General features: G+C 35.4%; 1 protein-coding gene and 2 long non-coding RNA genes across 5 annotated transcripts; 1 reads left to right on the forward strand and 2 right to left on the reverse strand.

Moving 5' to 3' along the window:
• The first annotated feature begins 5,619 nt into the window (after positions 1-5,619).
• On the forward strand, positions 5,620-7,445 carry LOC110896790. 2 transcript variants are annotated; one of them, XM_022143908.2, is made up of 4 exons: positions 5,620-5,701; positions 5,874-6,305; positions 6,548-6,788; positions 7,235-7,445. In XM_022143908.2, exons 1-4 carry the CDS (start codon positions 5,684-5,686, stop codon positions 7,252-7,254), a joined length of 711 nt encoding a protein of 236 aa, XP_021999600.1. In that variant the 5' UTR covers positions 5,620-5,683; the 3' UTR covers positions 7,255-7,445. The 2 variants fall into 2 exon arrangements, with proteins under 2 accessions (XP_021999600.1, XP_035836982.1); XM_035981089.1 differs by lacking the exon at positions 7,235-7,445 and having other exon boundaries at positions 6,548-6,952.
• Positions 7,446-13,051: 5,606 nt separating this feature from the next.
• LOC110895202 lies at positions 13,052-15,719 on the reverse strand. Of its 2 annotated transcripts, none has more exons than XR_002566981.2 (3): positions 14,377-15,719; positions 14,189-14,260; positions 13,052-13,535 (listed from the first exon to the last, which is right to left on the reverse strand). It is a non-coding gene; the product is annotated as an uncharacterized LOC110895202 (long non-coding RNA). The 2 variants fall into 2 exon arrangements; XR_002566980.2 differs by lacking the exon at positions 13,052-13,535 and having other exon boundaries at positions 14,211-14,260; positions 14,377-14,545; positions 14,953-15,714.
• Positions 15,720-21,121: 5,402 nt separating this feature from the next.
• LOC118484954 lies at positions 21,122-21,771 on the reverse strand. Its single transcript, XR_004875208.1, has 2 exons — positions 21,561-21,771; positions 21,122-21,417 (listed from the first exon to the last, which is right to left on the reverse strand). It is a non-coding gene; the product is annotated as an uncharacterized LOC118484954 (long non-coding RNA).

Genomic DNA, 21,771 nt, shown 5'->3' on the forward strand with positions numbered 1-21,771 from the left:
GTTCAGTTTGATACGTTAACAACAAACTGAACTTTCTAAAAGTACATCCACCATCTTTATCAAAATCTGCAACTCTTCATGTATGATCTCATCTCGTCACGAATCTTCATGAATCAGTCTCCTATTTTCACGAATCCACTAAATTCCCAATGGCTTTCATCTCCGATTTTCCCCTTATTAAGAAGCACCACATTATTTCGAGAACCGACTGGCAATCATCTTGGAAGAGAGAACAAGAAACCAATCTTCTCTACTCTAAACAACAACTAATAAAGCTGAGTCTTTAACTAGTCATCAACCGAGAATCAAACTTCATCACGTCCATGCTTGATTGAAAACACGAACATACTTGATAAAACTCCATCACACACGAGACATTTTACACACAAGCTTTCAAAGTCCAACCAAGTCACCATAATAGTCCAAGATTGTCCCAAAACTCAAGTAAGGACCAAATCCGAACTCCGAGAATCTTAAACAGAACACCGTGGACCACGATCTCCGCTTTTCATCCCCTCACTTGATCCAGACAACATACGTACCCAGTAACTTTTTAGTAATCCGAAACTGACTTCAAATTTCCAAATTACACAACATTCTGACTTTTGCTAATTATCTAGTACCCCCGGTAACCCGGCGTAGCTAGAAAAACTCAAAACATGCACAAATTGAAACCTCTGAACTACACAAACTTCTAAACTTAACTCAAAATCCGGTACCCCTGGTAACCCGGAATTCTAGAATGTTCGAAACTCGTAAAACCCGAAAGCTTTTGACACCGCGAATCAGATTAACCGAACAGTACCTCAGAATACAAAGACATTCGAAACAAGCAAAGAAATTCCGAATATAACTCATAAATTTGGATTTCAAAGGAATGGAGAAATTCGCACAACACAAAGAGAATGGAGAAATCTGACAAGCACTTAAACTCACACAAAGAGTGAATAAGCACATACAAACACTAAGTTCATCAAGCTCAACCAAAAATCTCCAATTTTGCTAACACCCGAACCCTGATGAAGATATAATTCTTGAAATCAAACACAATGAATCAGAAAATTAGCTAACACCCAAACCCTGATGATGATGCAATTCTTGAAATCTAACACAATGAATTAGAGAATTAGAAGTTTTAGATTAAGAGGGTGAGTGTTGTGGGTGTAACCAGTCACTAGTCACTGTGGGTTGTTTGAAATGGTGAAATAACAAGGTCGCACCACTGATTATAAATCAACCCCTAACTGTTTGTTAATTACAGATGGGTAAAACACTGATTCACACATTCACAAGCTCGGACTGAAAACTTAAAACAATTAAGTACTGCCAATGTTTAAACAGTTTAAGTGCGGACTTATTGAATACTCAAGTGCGAATGATAGTTCAACCCTAAGTGCGGACTAAAGAACTGAAAGTACAAATGCGGTTGATTTGAGGAAGTACAAATGCGGACTGATTTTAGATCTTATATGTGTGGACAAGCAAAAATTGCAACAAATGCGGACTGATTCACAAGTTCTGATGATTATCAAAAATCACAAGTGCGGACAAGTATTGTGATTCACAAGTTCTGATGATTATCAAAAAATCACAAGTGCTGACAGAATTTGTTTTCACAAATACTGATAAGTGTGACTTCACACAAGTCATGAGAACAAATACGGACAACCAATACTTCTAACACAAAATTAAGTACGCATAATACCTGTTAGGATCGGAGGCTCTCATGATTGTGTTTGTTTGTATAAGTTTAACATTCAGAGTACATTAAATTATGTAAAGTGCAGCGGAAATGAATACAAACTTTGTAAACACAATTCAAAGAGGAGAATAGTTTGATAAACAATTGTTTTTCATCAGCTGAAAGGTTACAAAGCAAATCAAAAGATTACAAGCATGCTTACAATACTAAGCTCCCCCTCAGCCTGATACCCCAAGGTTGGTTGTACAAGATGAAAGGATTGAATTGAGGATAAGAACTCACTCAAAACGATCAAATGTAACAGTACAGAGTACTGTTACATTTATAGACAATCCAATCCTCTGAAGCATCTCAGCTGACGTCACCATGAAAGTGACATCTAACAACCTAACAAACTCTATCTACTGATCTATACAACTACTGCTTTGCTAACTACTGATATTGCATTACATTATATAGAACAAACATAAAACTGCTGCTGCATCATTCTACTGCTGTGAACCCAGCAGTACTTGTCATGATCAGCAGTGCTTGACTCAAAGCAGCAGATTGAACAGCAGGGCTTTTAGTCTTCATCAGTCATTGTGTTGATCAGCAGATGTTGATAGAGGCAGTACTTTGGAGCATATCAGATGTTTGAGCCACAGTCAAGGGGAAAGCAAGGTGTAAACTGCTGCTTATTGTGAGTCCACTGATGTGATCCGGTTTTGGCTTTTCATTATCTGTTCCTCTGATAGGGTTCAATCCAAACAATACCTTTTTTGGATCAAAACACAGATCTAAAACAACTTGGAAAAGAAGAAAAACTTCTCAGACGACAAACATCTTCAAAATCTTCAATTTTTCTGCATAATCTTCACGTCTCCATGATGTTTGGTGGAAACAAACATCAAATAAAGAGCAATGGTGATTCGGAAGGCGGTTAGACTATTCCGAATCGGTAACCATGCTCTGATACCATTGTGAAAGCACCACATCGATGACGAACATCAACATTGCACTTGATTCAAGACATGAAGAGCAAACATAAACAAAACAAGATAGAAAGATGTAGAAAATGAATCTCTTTATTAACGAATCAGTCATCACAGATTACAAACCGAAAGAGTATACATCATCTACAAGCTGGTTTAGATCACAAAGATCTAAACCGAGATTTCTCTCACTAACACATAGTCACTCTCTCTCTCTAGAAATGTGCACACACTATTGAGGAATTTCTTAGGATTTGTGAGAGTTTGCACAAAGCTGATCACCCCGATCCATTCTCACTGAACGGAATGAATGTTATGGATTGATTACCCAATTCTAACCTATACACCCATATATATATGCTAGGGCAAAACCCCAAGTCCTGAGCATACATGTCACAAATTCGGATCCTTGACACCTTATATTGTCTGAATTTAATCAATCAACTCAAACTATCCGAATATAATCAATCACTTTGACTGGCCTTTGACTTTGACGAACTGAACTGATAAAGTACAGTTACCTGACAAAAGCTGCACTTACACAATACATGGGACATTGTTGATTTTTCTCCAAATAGAAAACCAATAGGATGCAAATGGGTTTATAAAATTAAGTACAGGTCCAATGGGGAGATAGAAAGGTTTAAGCCTAGAATGGTGGCTAAGGGGTTTAGCCAAAATGAAGGAATAGATTTCTTTTGATACATTTTCACCTGTTGTGAAAATGGTTACTCTTAGGTGTGCTTTAACCTTAGCTGTACATAATGGTTGGGACATATTTCAACTTTATATAAACAATGCTTTCTTATATGTAATTTAAATGAAGAGGTTTATGTGACTTTACCTGATGGTTATGATACTAATTCTGAAAACAAAGTTTGTAAGCTTAACAAGTCCCTTTATGGGCTGAAACAGGCCCCTAGTTTGTAAGTGTGACCATTCCATGTTTGTTAAAACAAGTTGTTCTGTGTTTATAGTTCTACTTGTATATGTGGATGATATTATCATTACGTGGTAGTTGTTCAAAAGAAATTGCTAAAATTAAATCTTTACTTAAATCTAGGTTTTTAATAAAAGATTTGGGTTTATTAAAATATTTCCTTGGTATTGAAGTTTTGAAAACTGTTGATGGTTTGTGTCTTTCTCAAAGAAAGTATTTTCTTGATTTACTTTCAGAATTTGGGATGACTGGTTGTAAACTGGTAAGCAATCCTATTGAAGCTAATCATGTTTTAACTCATCTGTGTGAGAAAGATAATCAGCCCTTACATGATGTTTTTGTTTATCAGAAATTAGTTGGTAAGTTGATATATCTCTCTCACACAAGACCTGGTATAGCTTATTTTGTTCATTATTTAAGTCAGTTTATGTATTGTCCTACTAGTGATCATTTTAAGATTGCTTTGAGACTTTTAAGGTATCTAAAAGGGTCTCCTGGAAAGGGTATTTTGTTTTAAAAGTGTGATGTTTTGGACTTAAAAGTTTTTCTTGATTCGAACCGAGGAAAATGTATGAACACTAGGAAGTCAGTCACTGGTTTCTGTGTTTTTTGGGTCATTCTCTGGTTTCATGGAAGAGTAAAATGCAGTCTACCATATCGTGATCTTCTGCTGAAGCAGAATAACGTTCTATGTGTGCTGCAACATATGAAGTTATTTGGCTTCTTAATATTTTAAAGGAGTTAAAGGTTGACATTAAAACTCCTATTAATCTTCATTGTGATAATACAACAGCTATGTCTATAGCAGCTAATCCTGTGTTCACGAACGAACAAAGCACTTTGAAATTGATCTCGTCCTTTTAAGGAAAAAATTACTAAGGGTGTTATTTGAACTATGGGAGTTTCTTCTGAGAATCAAACAGGTGACATTTTCACTAAAAGTTGTTTGTTGGTTCATTCTCATGAGAAGGTTTGTAAAAATTTAAGCATGTTTGACAGTTTTGCATATTGAATTAAGGGGGTGTTAAAATTAGTAGTCATTTCTTTTCAATTCAATATGTTTTATTATTTTTATTATTGTTTCTAATATTTCTGTTTTATGTTTATATGAGGATCTCTTTGTTGGGCTGCTTGGAGCTGGGCTTTTTTATTCTCCTTTGTGCTAACAGGCGTGGCAGATTCATGGGCTTTATACACGCGTGGGGATTACGGAATAGTCCGGCTTTATAATATCTAGGATCTTTGGGATCATAATCAACTCAACACTTCATCAAGGGCGGACCTAGTAAGAGATCCGGGTGGGCGGACACACCCCTTGAAAAAAAAAATAGTGTATTTTATAGGGTAAAATTGTGCCCGCACCCCTTGAAAATTTGGTTAAACCCCTCATCCGCATCCCTTAAATTTAGTCTGTTTGATCAATCTTTAGAGCAGACCATCGTATTGATGATCTGCATAGGCTGAGAGTTGTTCTTTGCTGTTTATTACAATCTGTGTTTGGATTGATTCTTGTATCTTTGTCGGGGAACTTGTGCCGACTGGTTTAGAGATAAATTGTTATTATCATCCTTAATACTGTGTATTTGACAGTATTACCCGTTTTTCTTCTAGTACAATTTGACCAGTGAAGCACTAGAATGGGTGGCTCATTGACTGATTCGGTTTATAAAACAAATGTACATAACACCCCAAGTGAAGATAAAAAAAAAACCATTACCTAAAAAGGATTATAGCACATGGCATAGCAAGCAAAATTATAGTAAATTACTATCATCAGCCTGTCAGGTACTTTTGGTCTGAGGGCCTCAAAGGTTTTTACATGTCTTTAAGAACGTGTACCTTTTCACAAATATCACTTTCAACTTGCACTTTTACATAAATATCAACATGCACTTTATGCTAATATCCAACTCCAAGAGATTTTATTTCCTCGAAGTTGCTATCACCTGCCAATAATTAGACCTTCAAAAGCTTCTATAAAGAGCCGTAAAAAACTCATCAAATTCACACAACAAAACCGTTATTTTCAATTCTCCATATCAAATAGTAGATTTCTCCCCACAAACGATGAAGATGAAGCTAAAGGTGTGCTTCTATTTCTATGAATGCAACTTTATAATTATATTAATTAACAATTTAAAGGTTGTTAGTTGAACATATATTTTATTGAATTTATTTATGTGTGTGTTATATATATTACTGGTGGGCACCATCTAATTAACAATCAAGTATGCTATGTTAATTAAATCTCCTACAGCATTATGTCCACCTTTCTAATGAGCGTTTGGAGGAGAAGCCAAGTGCTGAACTCTTTCATGGGTTTCAAACGATTAAGGGAGTTGAAAGAGACCAATACATCGCTGGTCTAGCGACGCCAGAGTTCGCTGCCACTTATGTTGAAAATATGATGAAATATGCGTCTAGAACAGAATATGTATTGAAGCTTGCCAATAAGAAGTTAGAGAGGGTGTTGAATTCTGATCATAAGGCATGTACTCTACAAGAACCACCGAAATTAAAACACAATAGAATAACACTTTCCGAGCTTTTTCAGAAAACAAAAATGGCAGAGGAAATAACTGAAACTAAAAGAAACCATTTAATGAAAAAGATACTGAAAAGAGGAAGATCAACAACAGATTCTGTAAGAAGCAATGACTCTGCTTTACCTGATGAAAAACTGCACAAGGTATGTCGTCGAATTTATACATCTTCATATGACCTGTAGAGGTTGTGCTAAGCGCTCCCCTTCATTTTGACTTGTCGTACCCTCCTCAAATTCTCAAGTCATTAATATTCCTAATCTAGAAGGCAAAAAAGAACCCCCCCCCCCCCCCTGATTTGATGTATTCACGGGATGGGCAGGTGGTACATTTAGCCAACCCCTTGATGTAATGTAATGTAATGTTTGGTTCATTCGTACGCATGCAGATTCTCCGAATGGTTCATCTTGAAGCATTGGCTAGTTCTCAAAACATGAGAATGTATGTGAAGAAAAGCAATGAAGAGGTGGAGGGATATAGAAACCGACATAAATTGCTAGCCGAAGATAATATTATATTTCCTTACCGGTCTATTTCGGCAAACCATACAAAGAGCAAGGTGTCCCATCCCACATATGCAGTTGGTACCACACGGAAAAGAGAACGCTGGATAAAATCAGATGAAGAATGTATGTATAATGTAGCATTACACCATCTAAGACAGACATAACTTAATTAATTAATTAATTTCCTACTAGATAACAAATTCTTATTTCAACCTATTATTTAGACATAAAAGAGGCATGTATTTTCAGAACCAATATTATGTCAGGAACGAACAGTAAGAACAGGATAAAGCACTTGTACATACTGCTTTCCTGACTTAATGTGAGAGAGAAAGTTAAGCAGTGTGTACAAGTGTATTATTTGGTTCTCGTAGTTCTTGATATAATATGATCGAGATATAAAGATTTTGTAATTTTAAAGAAATTATCTCTAAAATTAAGTCAACTACTGAGAGAATATAGTAATTTAAGAGATTTAACGAACACGTACTGCATTCTACATTCAACCATTGTCCTAAAGGCTAAAGTACCAATCGATTTCTAACTCATTGCTACTATTTTGTGTGCAGACCTGATATTGGAACTATAGAAGACAAATAATATATGGCTGGTATGGATATGCTAAACTGGGATAAATGCGTATGGAAGCACATGTGGTTAATAGTGAGTGAGTCTGTTGAAGAGATGTAATTTGTATGTCTTGCAATGTTCATGTGGTAGTAACTTATTATGGAAAGCAAAAAGAAAAAAAAAAACTAGGATATGTATATTCAATGCAGATCTAAATTAGCAGAATACTAATAACTACAACTCTATATAGTGCATCTACAATACTAGAAAACTGAGTCGTTTCTCACGGCAGTACTCGTCGGAAATATGTAGGAAACACCAACTAGCGAAAATATACTGATAAAAATGATTTCAAAAATTATTTCGTTAAAAAAACCTTCATGGAAAGTTTTTCTAACAAATTCCAATACATTTCTGGCATTTTCTTTTCAAACACAATATTTACCTACTTATTTTCTACGCATTATTTTCTTAGACATTTCCTACATAGTATTTTCTTACGCATTTCCTACACAATAATTGGTTCTATTTTTCCTACAAACACATAGCATACACATACACATATATACTATTACACATATACATCCAAATAACATGGAGATGCGCATTCACATAGTGTTAACTTATATATAAAAAATAGACTATATAAAAATAAAAGCAACAATAAAAATATTAAAGTTAACTTATATAAAAACAAAACTACTAAAATATATAAAGAGAGCAATAATGATGATTAATGAGAAAAACAATAATAAAACATTTCATTATAAAAAGGATCAGAACTTAAATGTATATAAAATAATAGATTTTCTTTGTTAGAAACAAGTTGACGCTACCCGTGCGTTGCGACGGGATGTCGATTAAGAATGCTTTTAGTGTCAATAAATGGGATGTGATAACCTTTAAATTTATGTAAAACATTTTTTTTCAAAAAGGAAATCAACTTGATATGTGCATAACAAAACTTAATTTTGTATGGTGTTAGAAAATAGCGTTAAAAATGGTGTTGAAAAAAAAACATATTGAACATAATGTGTGATGAACCATAAGAATACTTGTAAGTTAACATGAATCTTAGGACTCTACAGACACAGTCAACATACAAATCCTGTTGTAATGAGCCCTCTTGCAAAAAAAAACATGTGTTGTTTATAGCATGTAAACAAACAAATTGGCCACCAAAAATAGCTGAACCTGAAATTAGTTTATGTTTAATTGGGTCGGATGCCAGATTTGAATGTGTACGTTTCGGGTTACCCGATTAACCCGATGAACTTATTAACGGGATCCACTGCTTTTAGGCTATTTGTTTTCAAATAATGCATTTCTTCCATATCCTTACCCTTCCAATTCCCAGTTCTCACAACCTTAAATGCATTTCTTTACTAAAAATTAAGTAGAGTCATATATCGAATTCTACAACAGAGTTCGTTTTCTGTGGCAACAATGTAGTATTTTGTGATTCCTTAGTTTAATTATACAACAAACAATTTAGTATTTTGTGAATCCTTAGTTTAATATAACATACTCGTTTTAAATATGTGATGATCGAAATCATTCACTCGTAATTAGCGAATACAGGTTACAAAAGGGTCATTCAATTCGATTATTGAATACATGCTACAAATTCAAGCGTTTGATTCCCTCGTCATAATCATTTCAAACACTTAATCTGATCATGTATTTTCATAGATCACATATGATTTCAAATAACCATCAATTCTATGACAAAAACATACAATAACAATCAACAAAATAAGCAAATATCGTATCTTTCACTATATTCTTCCATAAAACTGATGATCATCTATGGCACGTAACAAAGAAATTGACTCCAAAAAATAGCCTTGTTAATAACAATTGCAACAAACTAAAATCCACATACAATTTGGAAATATGAAAAAACATGTGTTGTGTATAGCATGTAAACAAAGATCTGAATATGAACAAAGAACCAAAACCGAAAAAGCACAACAGTAATTCTTGGATTACCACCATGAACACATAGAACGGTGGGAGTGAAAACATACAGCGAGAACAGGAGTGAGTAACGATCGGAGAAAAACGGTAGAACGAAGGGGAAAGTGAATCGGCCAGAGTGAGAACAAAATACGGCGGATTTCTGTTGCATCGGATCCAAGTTCCAACCCTGCAAGAACTGTACTCGGATGATGATGTGAATCGGTCATTATGCTTGTATAGATCCTATACATGATGTTGTGTTTTTGGTGAGCATCGACTGCAAGAAAGTACTGGGACCGAGAAAATGAGTAGAGCGGCTTGTAGAAGGGACCTCGTTCGAACCGTTCAGAATGTGAATCTGCATACGCTTGTGTACAGCAGTAGAGGTTTTATATTCATTGTTGATCTTGTTCATCCTTGGCACCAATTTTTATGAATTTGATAAATTTTGTGGTGAATGACAATGATGATGTCGACCAGAGTGTTCCTGCGGCGTTGAGGGTTATAAAGGGTGGAAACGGTGGCAAGTAACGGGGAAACGGTGGTAGCGGTTGAAGGATACGCGGTGAAAAAGGAAGTTACGACGGTGTGCATATCTATCACCGATTGGGTTTGAAAATATTATCTTAACATATCATTTTTATGTATGTAAAGAAAGAACCCTTCCTAGTTCCAGTAATCCAGTTTGAAACTTGATTTCGGGATTATAAAAAGATACTCTAAATTAAATCTGCAACGAACATCTATGTGATTTAATTAGAAACAATTTTGTAATTGTATAGATATAACATTCAAAGCGGTGCATTGAATTTCATTGTGATTTACGTTTTAAACCAACGTGCCCCTTCACAACTTTAACTCATAAAACCTTTTGACAAAAGGATACAACGTTTCAAAGAGATGGGTGTTTTATATGGGATTATTAAATTAAAATCACACCCTTTTACTAAGAAGTATATATATTGGGACATGTTAGTTTGGGTTGGAACAACATGTGTTTAATATATGATATGTGTTTATTAATGAAAGGTATTAAGGGTGTGATGTGAAGAGACACAACTATTAAGTTAGCATAAGGTACCCCAATTTTTTTTTTTTGGGTTATATAATATGAAAGGGTGTGTAAAATGGTGTGTCTTAATACATTAGTTTGAAGGGTTGTGACTTTTTTATGAAAGGGTGTGTCTTAATACATTAGTTTAAAGGGTTGTGACTTTTTATGAAAGGGTGCGTATAAGGGTGTGTCTTAATACATTAGTTTTAAGGGTTGTGACTTTTTGAAAAGTTGTGATCTAAATCATGGTGCCCCAAGTTACTTTTTGTAGGGTTGTATAATGTGCTGGAAATTCTGACATCTATAAAAAATTTGGCAAAAAAAGACTGAATCTAGATTAGAAAATTAAATATATAAGAATATAATAACTCTGCGGAAAATAGTCTGAAATGTGTCACCGCATTTTCGTTATTTGTTGTGTAAATATTTTCTCGGAAATGCATAGGAATTTATGACAAAAATTTCGTAACAAAAATTCCCAAATAGTGCAACATAAGATGCCAAGTGAGTTAGAAAACTTACAAGATTTAGTGAAGGGTAAATAGAAAAATCAGTAAATTACAATTATTCATTTTAGAAAGTGGACAGACATATTGGACAAATAAAATTAATCAGTGATACGGACAATAACTTAGGACCAAGGGAAGGGATCGAGGAGTAGGATGCTTGATTCAGCGTCAGAATCCATTACTTTTAATCCAAAATAATAACTTTATAAATAATTCAAACAAGTTTAAAGCGACGTGCTAGCTAATACATATGTGTCGTATATAACAGTAGATCGGAAAGCACCATATGAGTTTGTTGCCATATATCATAGAGGTCATGGGTTCGAGACGTTGAAACAACTCCCAGCCCCTGCGCATGTGGGTGCATTATGAACCAGGTTTGCACAAAAGAATCGAAAAGTTCCAAGAGAAAAAGCAAAAGAAACATGACAAACTTGAGTCTTTCCTGATGATAGAGCATGAATAACAGGTTCGAGTCGTTTGAAAGATTTCAAGATCGTAAGGGAATACCACTGACATTGAGTTGTCCATTGCGGTATGAAAATGTGTGAAATTTGAGTTTATTATAAATAATTATATCAAGTACTTTATATTAAACCAATTAAAACACTATTATAGCACATATATACTACAAGAATATGGAGCAATAGCGGCGACAAGTCATATGTCGCCGCTATTGGTCGACTGGAACCCGGTATCCCACAATAAACCCCAGCCACTCATTCCTTATCATGATCAAACGGCTGGGGTTTATTTAACTCAATAGCGGTGACAGGAAGACTCAATAGCGGCGATGCGTGTCACCCCTATTAACCCTAAAACGCTGCAGACTCTAAAGGCTAGTTTCTTCCCTCCTTTCTCACTTTTCCCCAAATCTCTTCGGTTCCTTTCTCCTCCTTCGACTGTGAACGCATAAACATGAATAAAGGCATATTTTTGTTAGATTTTGTTAAATTTTTCTATAATTTATGTTATATCCTCTTTAATTTTTGTGTTTGTATGTGTGTATGCTAGATATCGGACCACCACCTCGTCTCCCCCAGCCACCACCTCGTCTCCACTGTCACTGTTTTGGTCAAAAATTACCAAATTACCGAAGCAATTTAGTGATCAAATTAGTTTGTGAGATAGTGTGCTAGCAATGTTTGTGAAAAATATGTTGGTTTGCTCGTTTATAAAAACAGTTTCAGGATATAGCCTCAGGATATGAAACTATGCCAATAATCAAACAATGAGCTACAAAAGGTAAAAATGGACACGAGATTTACGAGGAAAGCCCTTGATCAATCTAGATCTCCGGCATAAAATCTCGGGAGCTGACAATCGTCGGCTACCTTGTTCTTCTTATTGCTTGAATAACCAGGATACAGTGCAGGATAATGCTTAGATCGAATCTAAGTGTTAAAACGATTGAAAATTGTGAGTGTTAAAGTGTGTTTGCAGCTAGAAATGAGAGTGTACGAGTATGAGAGCATGAATAAAGCTCCTTGATTGAATTAGGTTCGAGTCGTTTGAAAGATTTCAAGATCATAAGGGAATACCACTGACATTGAGTTGTCCATTGAGGTATGAAAATGTGTGAAATTTGAGTTTATTATAAATAATTATATCAAGTACTTTATATTAAACCAATTAAACCTCTATTATAGCACATATATACTACAAGAATATGGAGCAATAGCGGTGACAAGTCATATGTCGCCGCTATTGGTCGACCGGAACCCGGTATCCCACAATAAACCCCAGCCACTCATTCCTTATCATGATCAAACGGCTGGGGTTTATTTAACTCAATAGCGGTGACAGGAAGACTCAATAGCGGCGATGCGTGTCACCCCTACTAACCCTATAACGCTGCAGACTCTAAAGGCTAGTTTCTTCGCTTCTTTCTCACTTTTCCACAAATCTCTTCGGTTCCTTTCTCCGCCTTCGACTGTGAACGCACAAACATGAATAAAGGCATATTTTTTGTTAGATTTTGTTAAATTTTTCTATAATTTATGTTATATCCTCTTTAATTTTTGTGTTTGTATGTGTGTATGCTAGATATCGGACCACCACCTCGTCTCCACCAGCCACCACCTCATCTCCACTGTCACTGTTTTGGTAAAAAATTGCCGAAGCAATTTAGTGATCAAATTAGTTTGTGAGGTAGTGTGCTAGCAATGTTTGTGAAAAATATGTTGGTTTGCTTGTTTATAAAAACAGTTTCAGGATATAGCCTCAGGATATGAAACTATGCCAATAATCAAACAATGAGCTACAAAAGGTAAAAATGGACACAGGGTGTACGAGGAAAGCCCTTGATCAATTTAGATCTCCGGCATAAAACCTTGGGAGCTGACAATCGTCAGCTACCTTGTTCTTTTTATTGCTTGAATAACCAGGATACAATGCAGGATAATGCTCAGATCGAATCTAGGTGTTACAACTATTGAAAATTGTGAGTGTTAAAGTGTGTTTGCAGCTAGAAATGAGAGTGTACGAGTATGAGAGCTCGAATTGTGTGTGTTTCCTATGATCTGGCCATCTGTTTATATAGTTACAAGAATTAACTAACTATCCTAAAAATCCGGGATACTTGGAATATTCCCTTGTGACCGTTGTAGACAACTTCTTTCGGCTTTAACGTTCTTTTCCTAAACAATTTGAGCGACTCTTCAGGGTGACTTGGTCCTCATGAACGTTAGTCCTTTATAGCCAACGTCTACAAGCAAGTTGTTAGTAATGACCAAGATACTCCGCAGGATGTTTCCAATATCCTGGTTCGGTATCCTGATCGCATACAAGAAACATAAAATCAAGATATATTGTCAGGATATGGGTTCAAAATTCCATCCATAACAATTTCCCCAAAAAATATAACTATTGGATATCCTGATTCCAACGGGTATATTTTTTAGTCATTCCAACGTGTCTGATAAGGATATATCCTTACGCAGAACCGTTGCATTGAATTCACTTAAACGAACTATTTTGAGAACAACCTCAAACGATCTAAAAACTCGGCTTGAGCTCATTTCAATATCGCTTAAACGAGCTGAAGCTCGGCTCGCCAATGCTATCATCATTTTTATTATTACATTATATATACAAAAAATAAAATTTTGTTTGGACTCGTTTAGGCTCGCGAGCCAAATTTACCCAACCGAAATATTTTCAATACTGATGCGGTACCAACTTTTGATGTTTTCGGTACCTGTTTGGTACCAGTTTTTACCTTCAAATATCGGTACCGAACCGTACCGTACCGGATATTTTTGGTACCGGTACCCGTTTTAGGACATTTTCGGTACCAACCGTTGGTACCGAGCTCATCCCTACATTTTCGGTACCAACCGTTACCCAACCCGCCCAACCCATTTTGCTTAAGAAAAGCAATAACTTACTAAAAAACATTCGGTGCTAAATGGAGAAGGAACACTAACCGACAAAACACTTCCGTTGTTCTTCCCGATTCTAGTTACCAACTTTCCATCACTCCAAGTACCTCCTCCACCCTGTTAACCACAAGTCTTTAAATAAGAAAGATAAAGAGTCCAGTAATAGTGTTCTAACTTTTTCAATAATATGTTATGCAACAAAAATAATGCAATAACGAATAATGAACTGTAACCTCGCCAAAACAAAAATTGCTTTTGGATTGTAGTATTTTTCTGATCACCAAAGCACCAATATCACGCCCACGTTTCTCTATGGGTTTCCTCTTTCCATCAAAGTAACATCAACGCTAAATTCGGCAAGTACAAGAGACGCAAACAAATCTGCGGGACCGCTGCTTACAACTGCAACTTTTGGCCTTTTAGTAATGGGAAGTTCATGCATTACAAAATTAGATTAAGGAAACACTGTCACAACAACTTAGGCCAAATACAAAATCAATCATGAAATCAAGCAGATGATCAAGTTGGACATTTTTTGGGTATTAAACTTCTTATTCTAAGAAAAGATTGTATATTTAATCACTATTTTCAGTTCCGAATGCTAGATATAATAAATAAACAATCCAAGTATTATGAATTATGTTGAGATCGCACTAGTGGTGATCATAAAGTCAAGAATCACCAAATTAAACTGTTTTAGACGAGTCGATCTTTGTTCCATTGATTTGTTCCTATTCAGGTTCCAACTTGTTTCTTATTAATGTGCACTTGAAAACATTGACGGACTGACTCGTAAGCGGTTGTCTTACCCCACTGGTGGTTGTACCAGCACCATAAAGTCAACACTGCTTCCTTTTGGGGATCACCATGGGAGACCTCTCATAACAATGTATTAATCCGACGACAACTTGAGGATGTAATTGGTGATCCATTGTAGAAAAAGTGTATGCTTCTAGAAACATTGACTTGAGATGATCATCTCGATGACTTTTCTTCAGCAGCAAACAGTTACTGTGCTGAAATTTAACGTTCTAACCTAATTAGTTATCAACTACTGGTAAATAATAACATATACCTGTACTGAAATTTATTCAGCAGAAAACTGTTTCCCAATAGCTGGACAATCAAGCTTCACATTCCCATTCTCATCACGCACAACCGAATACAAATTGCTGATGTAAGCATCCGACTTCGTTGTAGCAGCTAAATCTAAACTTTCAAGATTCAAACAATCGAACACCTTAATTCTTTGTTTAAACGTTAATCGATGATATTCAAGCTGGATACACTGCGAATCGGTAGAAATAAGGATGAACTTAAACATAATAAAGTCAGAGGGTTGGGTTTTGATGAATAATTTCGGAATTTAGGTTTTTTTTTGGTTGAGATTTGAGGTAAAGAAATTGAATTAGGGTTACAGATTTAGATGAGAAAGTGAATTGAAAAGAAGAGCAGAGACCGTGTCTGAAAATTGGAGGACATGAGAAGAGCATCTTCATGATATACTGTAGGGCAGAGTTACTGGTTGCAGACGAAGGAGCAGAAGGATGGGCAAGTAAAGATGGTCACATAAAGTATATTTAATTAAAGCATGATGGTAGACAACTTACGGTCACGTTTTTTTGTTTTGCGGTCACCATCTATAACAACCACACATAAAAAACTTATAAGTGGCTAGTAAATAATACTCTTTTGTCACATACTTAAAAACCTAATGTGGCATTTAGTAACATTTGACCACACTTTTCTATTGTGGCTAGTGATTGCCACATTTGTTATTAAAAGTGTTACCAAAAGTTTCTAAAAGATGTTTTTATGTCACATGAACTATAAAATCAAACAAATATTGTAGCAACAGGTCACATTTGGACACACTTTTTGAGGTGTGGCTAGACTGGCAAGTAAGTGTCACATTTTTTTAAAAAAGTGTGGCTAAATGTTTTGAGTTGTTATACAATAGTTACATTAATAATAAAATGTGTGGATAAAAGTAGGCTGGAAGGTTTTGAAATGTCATTAATGACCTTTAGCCACACATTTATTTGAAAGTGTGGCATGACGGTTTTTGAAAAAGTGTGGCCATAGGTCATATTTGGCGTAGTGACATACGCAAATAAAAATTAACTTAGTGTTCTGTCTGAATTTTAGTTTTGACTAAAACTACGTCTTTTATGTTCTATATGAACTTTGGCTATGTCCAAAATTTATATATTATGAACATACATAAATATATTCTGTCTCAATGTTTTACATTAACATTGGCTTTTCTTTGGCTTTGACCAAAATTCATGTATAACATACATAATAAGGTAAAGTACATAAATACAACACAACACTTTTGAGCCAAAAAATAAAATATTTATGTAAATTAGGATAATAATCCACGTGTATCATCACATAATTACATAAAATGCCATTACTTAAGCTTCAATATTAAATCCAATGATGATATTGAAGTTGTCATTAAGCTTTGTATGAATGGATATAAGCGAAAGTTCATATATGTGAAAGAGTAAAATGTACGGATAGTCCCTGTGGTTTTGCAAAATAACACCTATAGTCCCCAACTTTTGGAAATTACACCGGTACTCCCTATGGTTTGATAGTTTGTTATCGGATAGTCCCTGACGTGGATGATTGTTAGTTTTCTCCATTAAGTGGATGTGAAATGACAAATTTACCCTTCATCTTCTCCACTCTATAAAAACAAAACAACCCCGCCCTAATCCCACCCACCCCCACCTTTCTCTCTGTTGTTCCTCTTACCATTAACCACCAACCACCACCCAAATTGGGGTTTAAGTGAAAACTGGGTTGGTTGTAAATTGGGTTTTGAATGCTAAATGAAAAAGACGGACTTTACTTGTGTAATTGTATGGAACTTTTTTAGTGTAACAGGTGTGAATGACTTAGCAAAAGACTTGCATCCAGAAGCAGAAGCATCAGGTGAAATGGCTTAGCAATGTATACGTACTACACTATCTTTCATTACAATATGATGATGGAGGACGCTTACGCTAGATCTGTTGCTGAGATTTTGTCAAGTTAAACAAAGAAATAAGCATATTAGGCTACTATGCGCTGCCACTCACTCTTGGTATTTCCAAATCTCAATACTCTGCAAGTTAAACCCATTTACTGTAACTAATTTGTTTGTTGCCTCATCAAGAAAGTAAAGTCTTGTTACTGACTAACCTTCAATATTTTCCTGCTCCTCCGACATTAATTTATGATTATTACTTTTTTAATAACAATATACAAGCACTCCTTTTTGGAAATTGGTTCTTAGTCAATTTGATGATTGCCGCTGCTATTGTTTCTTTTCTTTTCTTTTGGCTTTGGTTAATGGAGAAACAGCTGGGTGGTGGTTGGTGGTTAATGGTGGGGGAAACAGAGAGAAAGGTGGGGGTGGGTGGGGTTGTTTTGTTTTTATAGAGTAGAGAAGATGAAGGGTAAATTTGTCATTTCACATCCACTTAACGGATAAAACTAACTGTCATCCACTCTGGGGACTATCCGAGTAACAAACTATCAAACCACAGGGAGCACCGGTGTAATTTTCAAAAGTTGGGGACTATATGTGTTATTTTGCAAAACCACAGGGACTATCCGTGCATTTTACTCTATGTGAAAAATCGGTCATCATTTAAACTTTCGCATTCAAACAATAACTAGTTTAATACCCGTCCGGTGGACGGGTTACGTTTATTTACTATAATAACCTGAATGAACCTATAAACACAAAGAACTATACACAAAACAAAACAACACGAGAAACAAAGATAACATATACTAAGCGCTCACAGAATTAATCAATGTGACAAACAAAAGTACCATTCTTTAAGTTATCAAAGGATAACGGACATTAAAAATTTACAACCAAAAAACGAAAAAAAGTAGAAATGATAGAGTGTTGAAACATGAAATTGTGACATTTTGATGAAAAAAGATAAATGGTTCCCTGAAGACAAGTGAGGTAAAGTACGTTAACATATGCAGAATGACAAAAGTTTTTATTTACGTTTACATGTATATTATGAACTAATCAAATGAGTTCACAACGTAATTAAAAAGGAAAAGCAAGGTTGAAGACAATTTCGATAACTCATATTATATTAAGTCTTTAAGTTGACTATTGACTACTAAAACACAAAAGCACGTGTATTAAATTCTGGATGAATCATACGATTTAATTAGCTAGTACCTCCATAAAAAGAAGTGCATAATCTAAACATTTTGTAGGCTTGTGAGGGCAAGGCTTCAGCAATAGAGATAACAAAATTTCGCCACTTGACAAAGTTTAATTAACCCTTAATTTCTAAAAAAGACCATCAAACGAATGCTTTTAAAACAAATTTGCTCGTCTAAGGTAATTGACATACAAACCGAGGACGGCATGATTGTGAGTTGATCTGATTTAGGAATAGAACCGTAAGATAAATATAAAGGGGTGATAATTTGATTACTAAAATACTTTAAAGATGAAAATATATGTACGAGTGATCACTCAGTCAATAAATGAAGCCTCTAATGTTATATTAGAATATCTATATGCAACATTAGTGAGTGTATTAGACAATCATAACCTTAAATTCATTAATGTAGTCTTCAAGGAACTTGATTTTCTAAGCTATGCAGTTAACGCGGTAAAATATCGGATATCGGTCAAGGACCGATATTTGAAATATAGGTTATCTCGGTGAGATATCGGTGGGATATCGGTAATTTTAATATAATGCAGAATTTATATATATAGCAATTTAACATAATAATTCAGTGATAAATCAGTGATATATCGGTTATATCGGTCAAATATCGGTCAATATCGCCGATAATATCGGTACCGATATTTGACATCGATATTTTACTAAGGGACCGATACGACCGGTATAACTGATATATCACCGATATTAACTGCATAGTTTCTAAGTTGATAAAATAAAAAAAAAATAAAAAACAACATGATCAACGTTAAAACATGTATATTAAAGCCAATCATCCTACAAGCCTCATTGAAAGCAACAATAGCCAAGTCAGTGATAACATAAGAATAAATGAATGATCATGATCATTTTGATGCTTCTCCTGGCTCAATACATAGTTTTTTCAGTAAAAAAATGCACTGCACTGTCTAAAAGATGAAGTATGTTGACAAAAGAGAAAGAATAGTTTTTGTAAAATCCGAGACCACATTAAGGTAAATACCGTTTTCAAGCTTCATAGCTCTCATTTTTGCTGCAGCTTTGAAGTGACTTTTTTATGGTAGTGCAAGAGGCCAAAACATTATTTTAGCATATAGTGGTGATATGTATAGAGTAGTTACAAGCTCTATCCAAGATCCCATGTATCAGCAGGCAACAACTTCTAAATCTCCAACTGGGCGCTACCATCAATTCAAAACAAATTGTTAATATAATAAAAGACTTGCAAAGTTACAGTTTTAAATTAAATCATGCATCACTGCCAAAATAAATTACCTCAAGAAGCAACCTCTATACCCTCTCCGAACACTTTAAAATTTATTGATTTGATGAAGCTGTAAGTTCCGGAACACAATTCAAAGGCGACTCTGGTTATTTCTAGATTATGGTGTGAGCCTGCATCCTAGGTCAATCGGATCACGGATTGCTGAGATGGAAAAGAATCCTGAAGTTATGTTCAGCCAGTGTGTCAAACAACATTCTTACCTTAGACTATGGGGTATGGGGCGGGGGTTGGGGCGTGAGTTGTAGAGAAACGCCCAAGTCACCACCCCGGGTGGGCTTGGGTTTGGGCGTGGCCCCTTGGGCGGGAGTTTTAGGCCGGGCGTGGGGCGGGGCTACCACATGACATGGCGGAACCTCATTGGCCAAGAACACTAGTCATTTGAAATGGGTTTTTTTTCCACACCTCCCAGCCCACGCCCCACCATACCCCTTTGAAATTGGCTTTTCGTCTTGGGTGTCCCATAGTCCACGTGTCGCACCATGCCCCCAACCCACGCCCCACCATACCCCACGCTCTTAGTAAAGTTTCGAAGTAGCAATGGACAAGTTTGTATTAGCAATGGACAAGTTTGTATTTCAAAGAAAAGGTGTGTATCAATAATAACTAAAAGTATTGCAATGAAATGTCATATTAATAAGTTGATAACTAATGATAAGTGAAGAATGACAAAATTAAAATATTTTCTTAAATCCTCATTAAAAACTTCATACAATTGTTAAGAGTAAAGCCACACAAAATGACGCCGACTCGCGAGCTTTAAACATCGGAATTTGATGCTAAAATCTGGTGTTCTTTTTTTGCAAACACTCTACTTTGCATATTAATAATGGAAACTGGGGCTGCTATAACTGAGCTTTTAGTTGGTTTGAATTAGACTTGGAGATTTGATAATGCTAAAGCCCTGTTAAATTGTATCATTTTCAAAATAGCACTTGTATTCAACTTACCTGTCACCACAACATTTTTGTTAAACACAAATGATATTCCCCTCAACATTTCAAACTTTATGGTTACACTCTGGCATCATAATCAAATAAGATTATAAGTAGAGAATTCAACTAAGAAATTGAATTAACATAATTTAGGGAAAATTTGATTAGAAAGGAAACTGTTAAGGTATTGGTAACGGTACCCACTTTCCCCGTTTTTTCGGTACCGGTACCGGTATCGAACCGATATATTCGGTACCAGTACCGATACCAACTTTTCCCGTTTTTCGGTACGGAACGGGTACCGTGCTCATCCTAGTTGCACATCCTATATATTTAATCTAGTTACCAACATTCAATCAAAAGTATAAATAAAGGACTTGAAGGTGGAAGCAATGAATTTTGACATTAATAATCTAACTATTAGATGACTTTTACTAAATGAGAAAGATGATGAATACAAACCTTTGTAATATCGAGTATCCATAGATACTCATGATTCTATTGTTGAAAAGAATGACTGGATTACAAAGATAATGAAAAAAATAGCGCCTGCAATCTATATCAGATTAATTAATAAACATTTAATTCAAATTTTTAATAAATATGTAGACAAGTCTTATAAAAACATAAACCTCATATGCAAATCTCTCAGATATTTGGGTTGCCAAACTTTTCCCTCCAAATACAGCAGCAGCTTGACACAAATGAAACAACCCTATGTATCAATTTTGCATATTTCTTTAAACTGTAATTAGTAGGGAAAAAATACATAGACACACCTATTTTTGGGACAGGGAGCTTTTTCAATGCAGCAGCGTATCCGTCAGCTAAATGTACATGGATATAATCCTGTACCTAAAGTCCACGGTGTAAATTGAAATAGCAAGATCAAAGTCGCAAACGTTGCATACTCAAAACCTTGGAATTTCTATGAAATTATAGAATATTAAGGGACTGCAGATCTAAATATCCAATCAAGTAAACATTACACAACATACCCTTGTTCCATCTTTAGTTAAGTAGTCAGTTCCAAAAACTCTTCAGTTCAGGCAGGCTCCCAATGGCAACTTACTGAAAAAACATATGAGTGTTGGGGACCCCACGTGAGTGTTCACCAATCTCACCAGTAGGGTGTGCACCAACAGGGTCAAAGTACCGCAATAATATTATTTTCTATTTATTATCTGAAACATAGCCATATCTTCTCAT

Source organism: Helianthus annuus, chromosome 12, assembly GCF_002127325.2.
Source record: "Helianthus annuus cultivar XRQ/B chromosome 12, HanXRQr2.0-SUNRISE, whole genome shotgun sequence".
Taxonomy (NCBI): domain Eukaryota; kingdom Viridiplantae; phylum Streptophyta; class Magnoliopsida; order Asterales; family Asteraceae; genus Helianthus; species Helianthus annuus.

Excerpts from the sequence above, each read along its gene's own strand:
- LOC110896790 (XM_035981089.1), top strand. Across the intron at positions 6,306-6,547 it reads CTGATGAAAAACTGCACAAG|ATTCTCCGAATGGTTCATCT; the intron begins GTATGTCGTCGA and ends GTACGCATGCAG.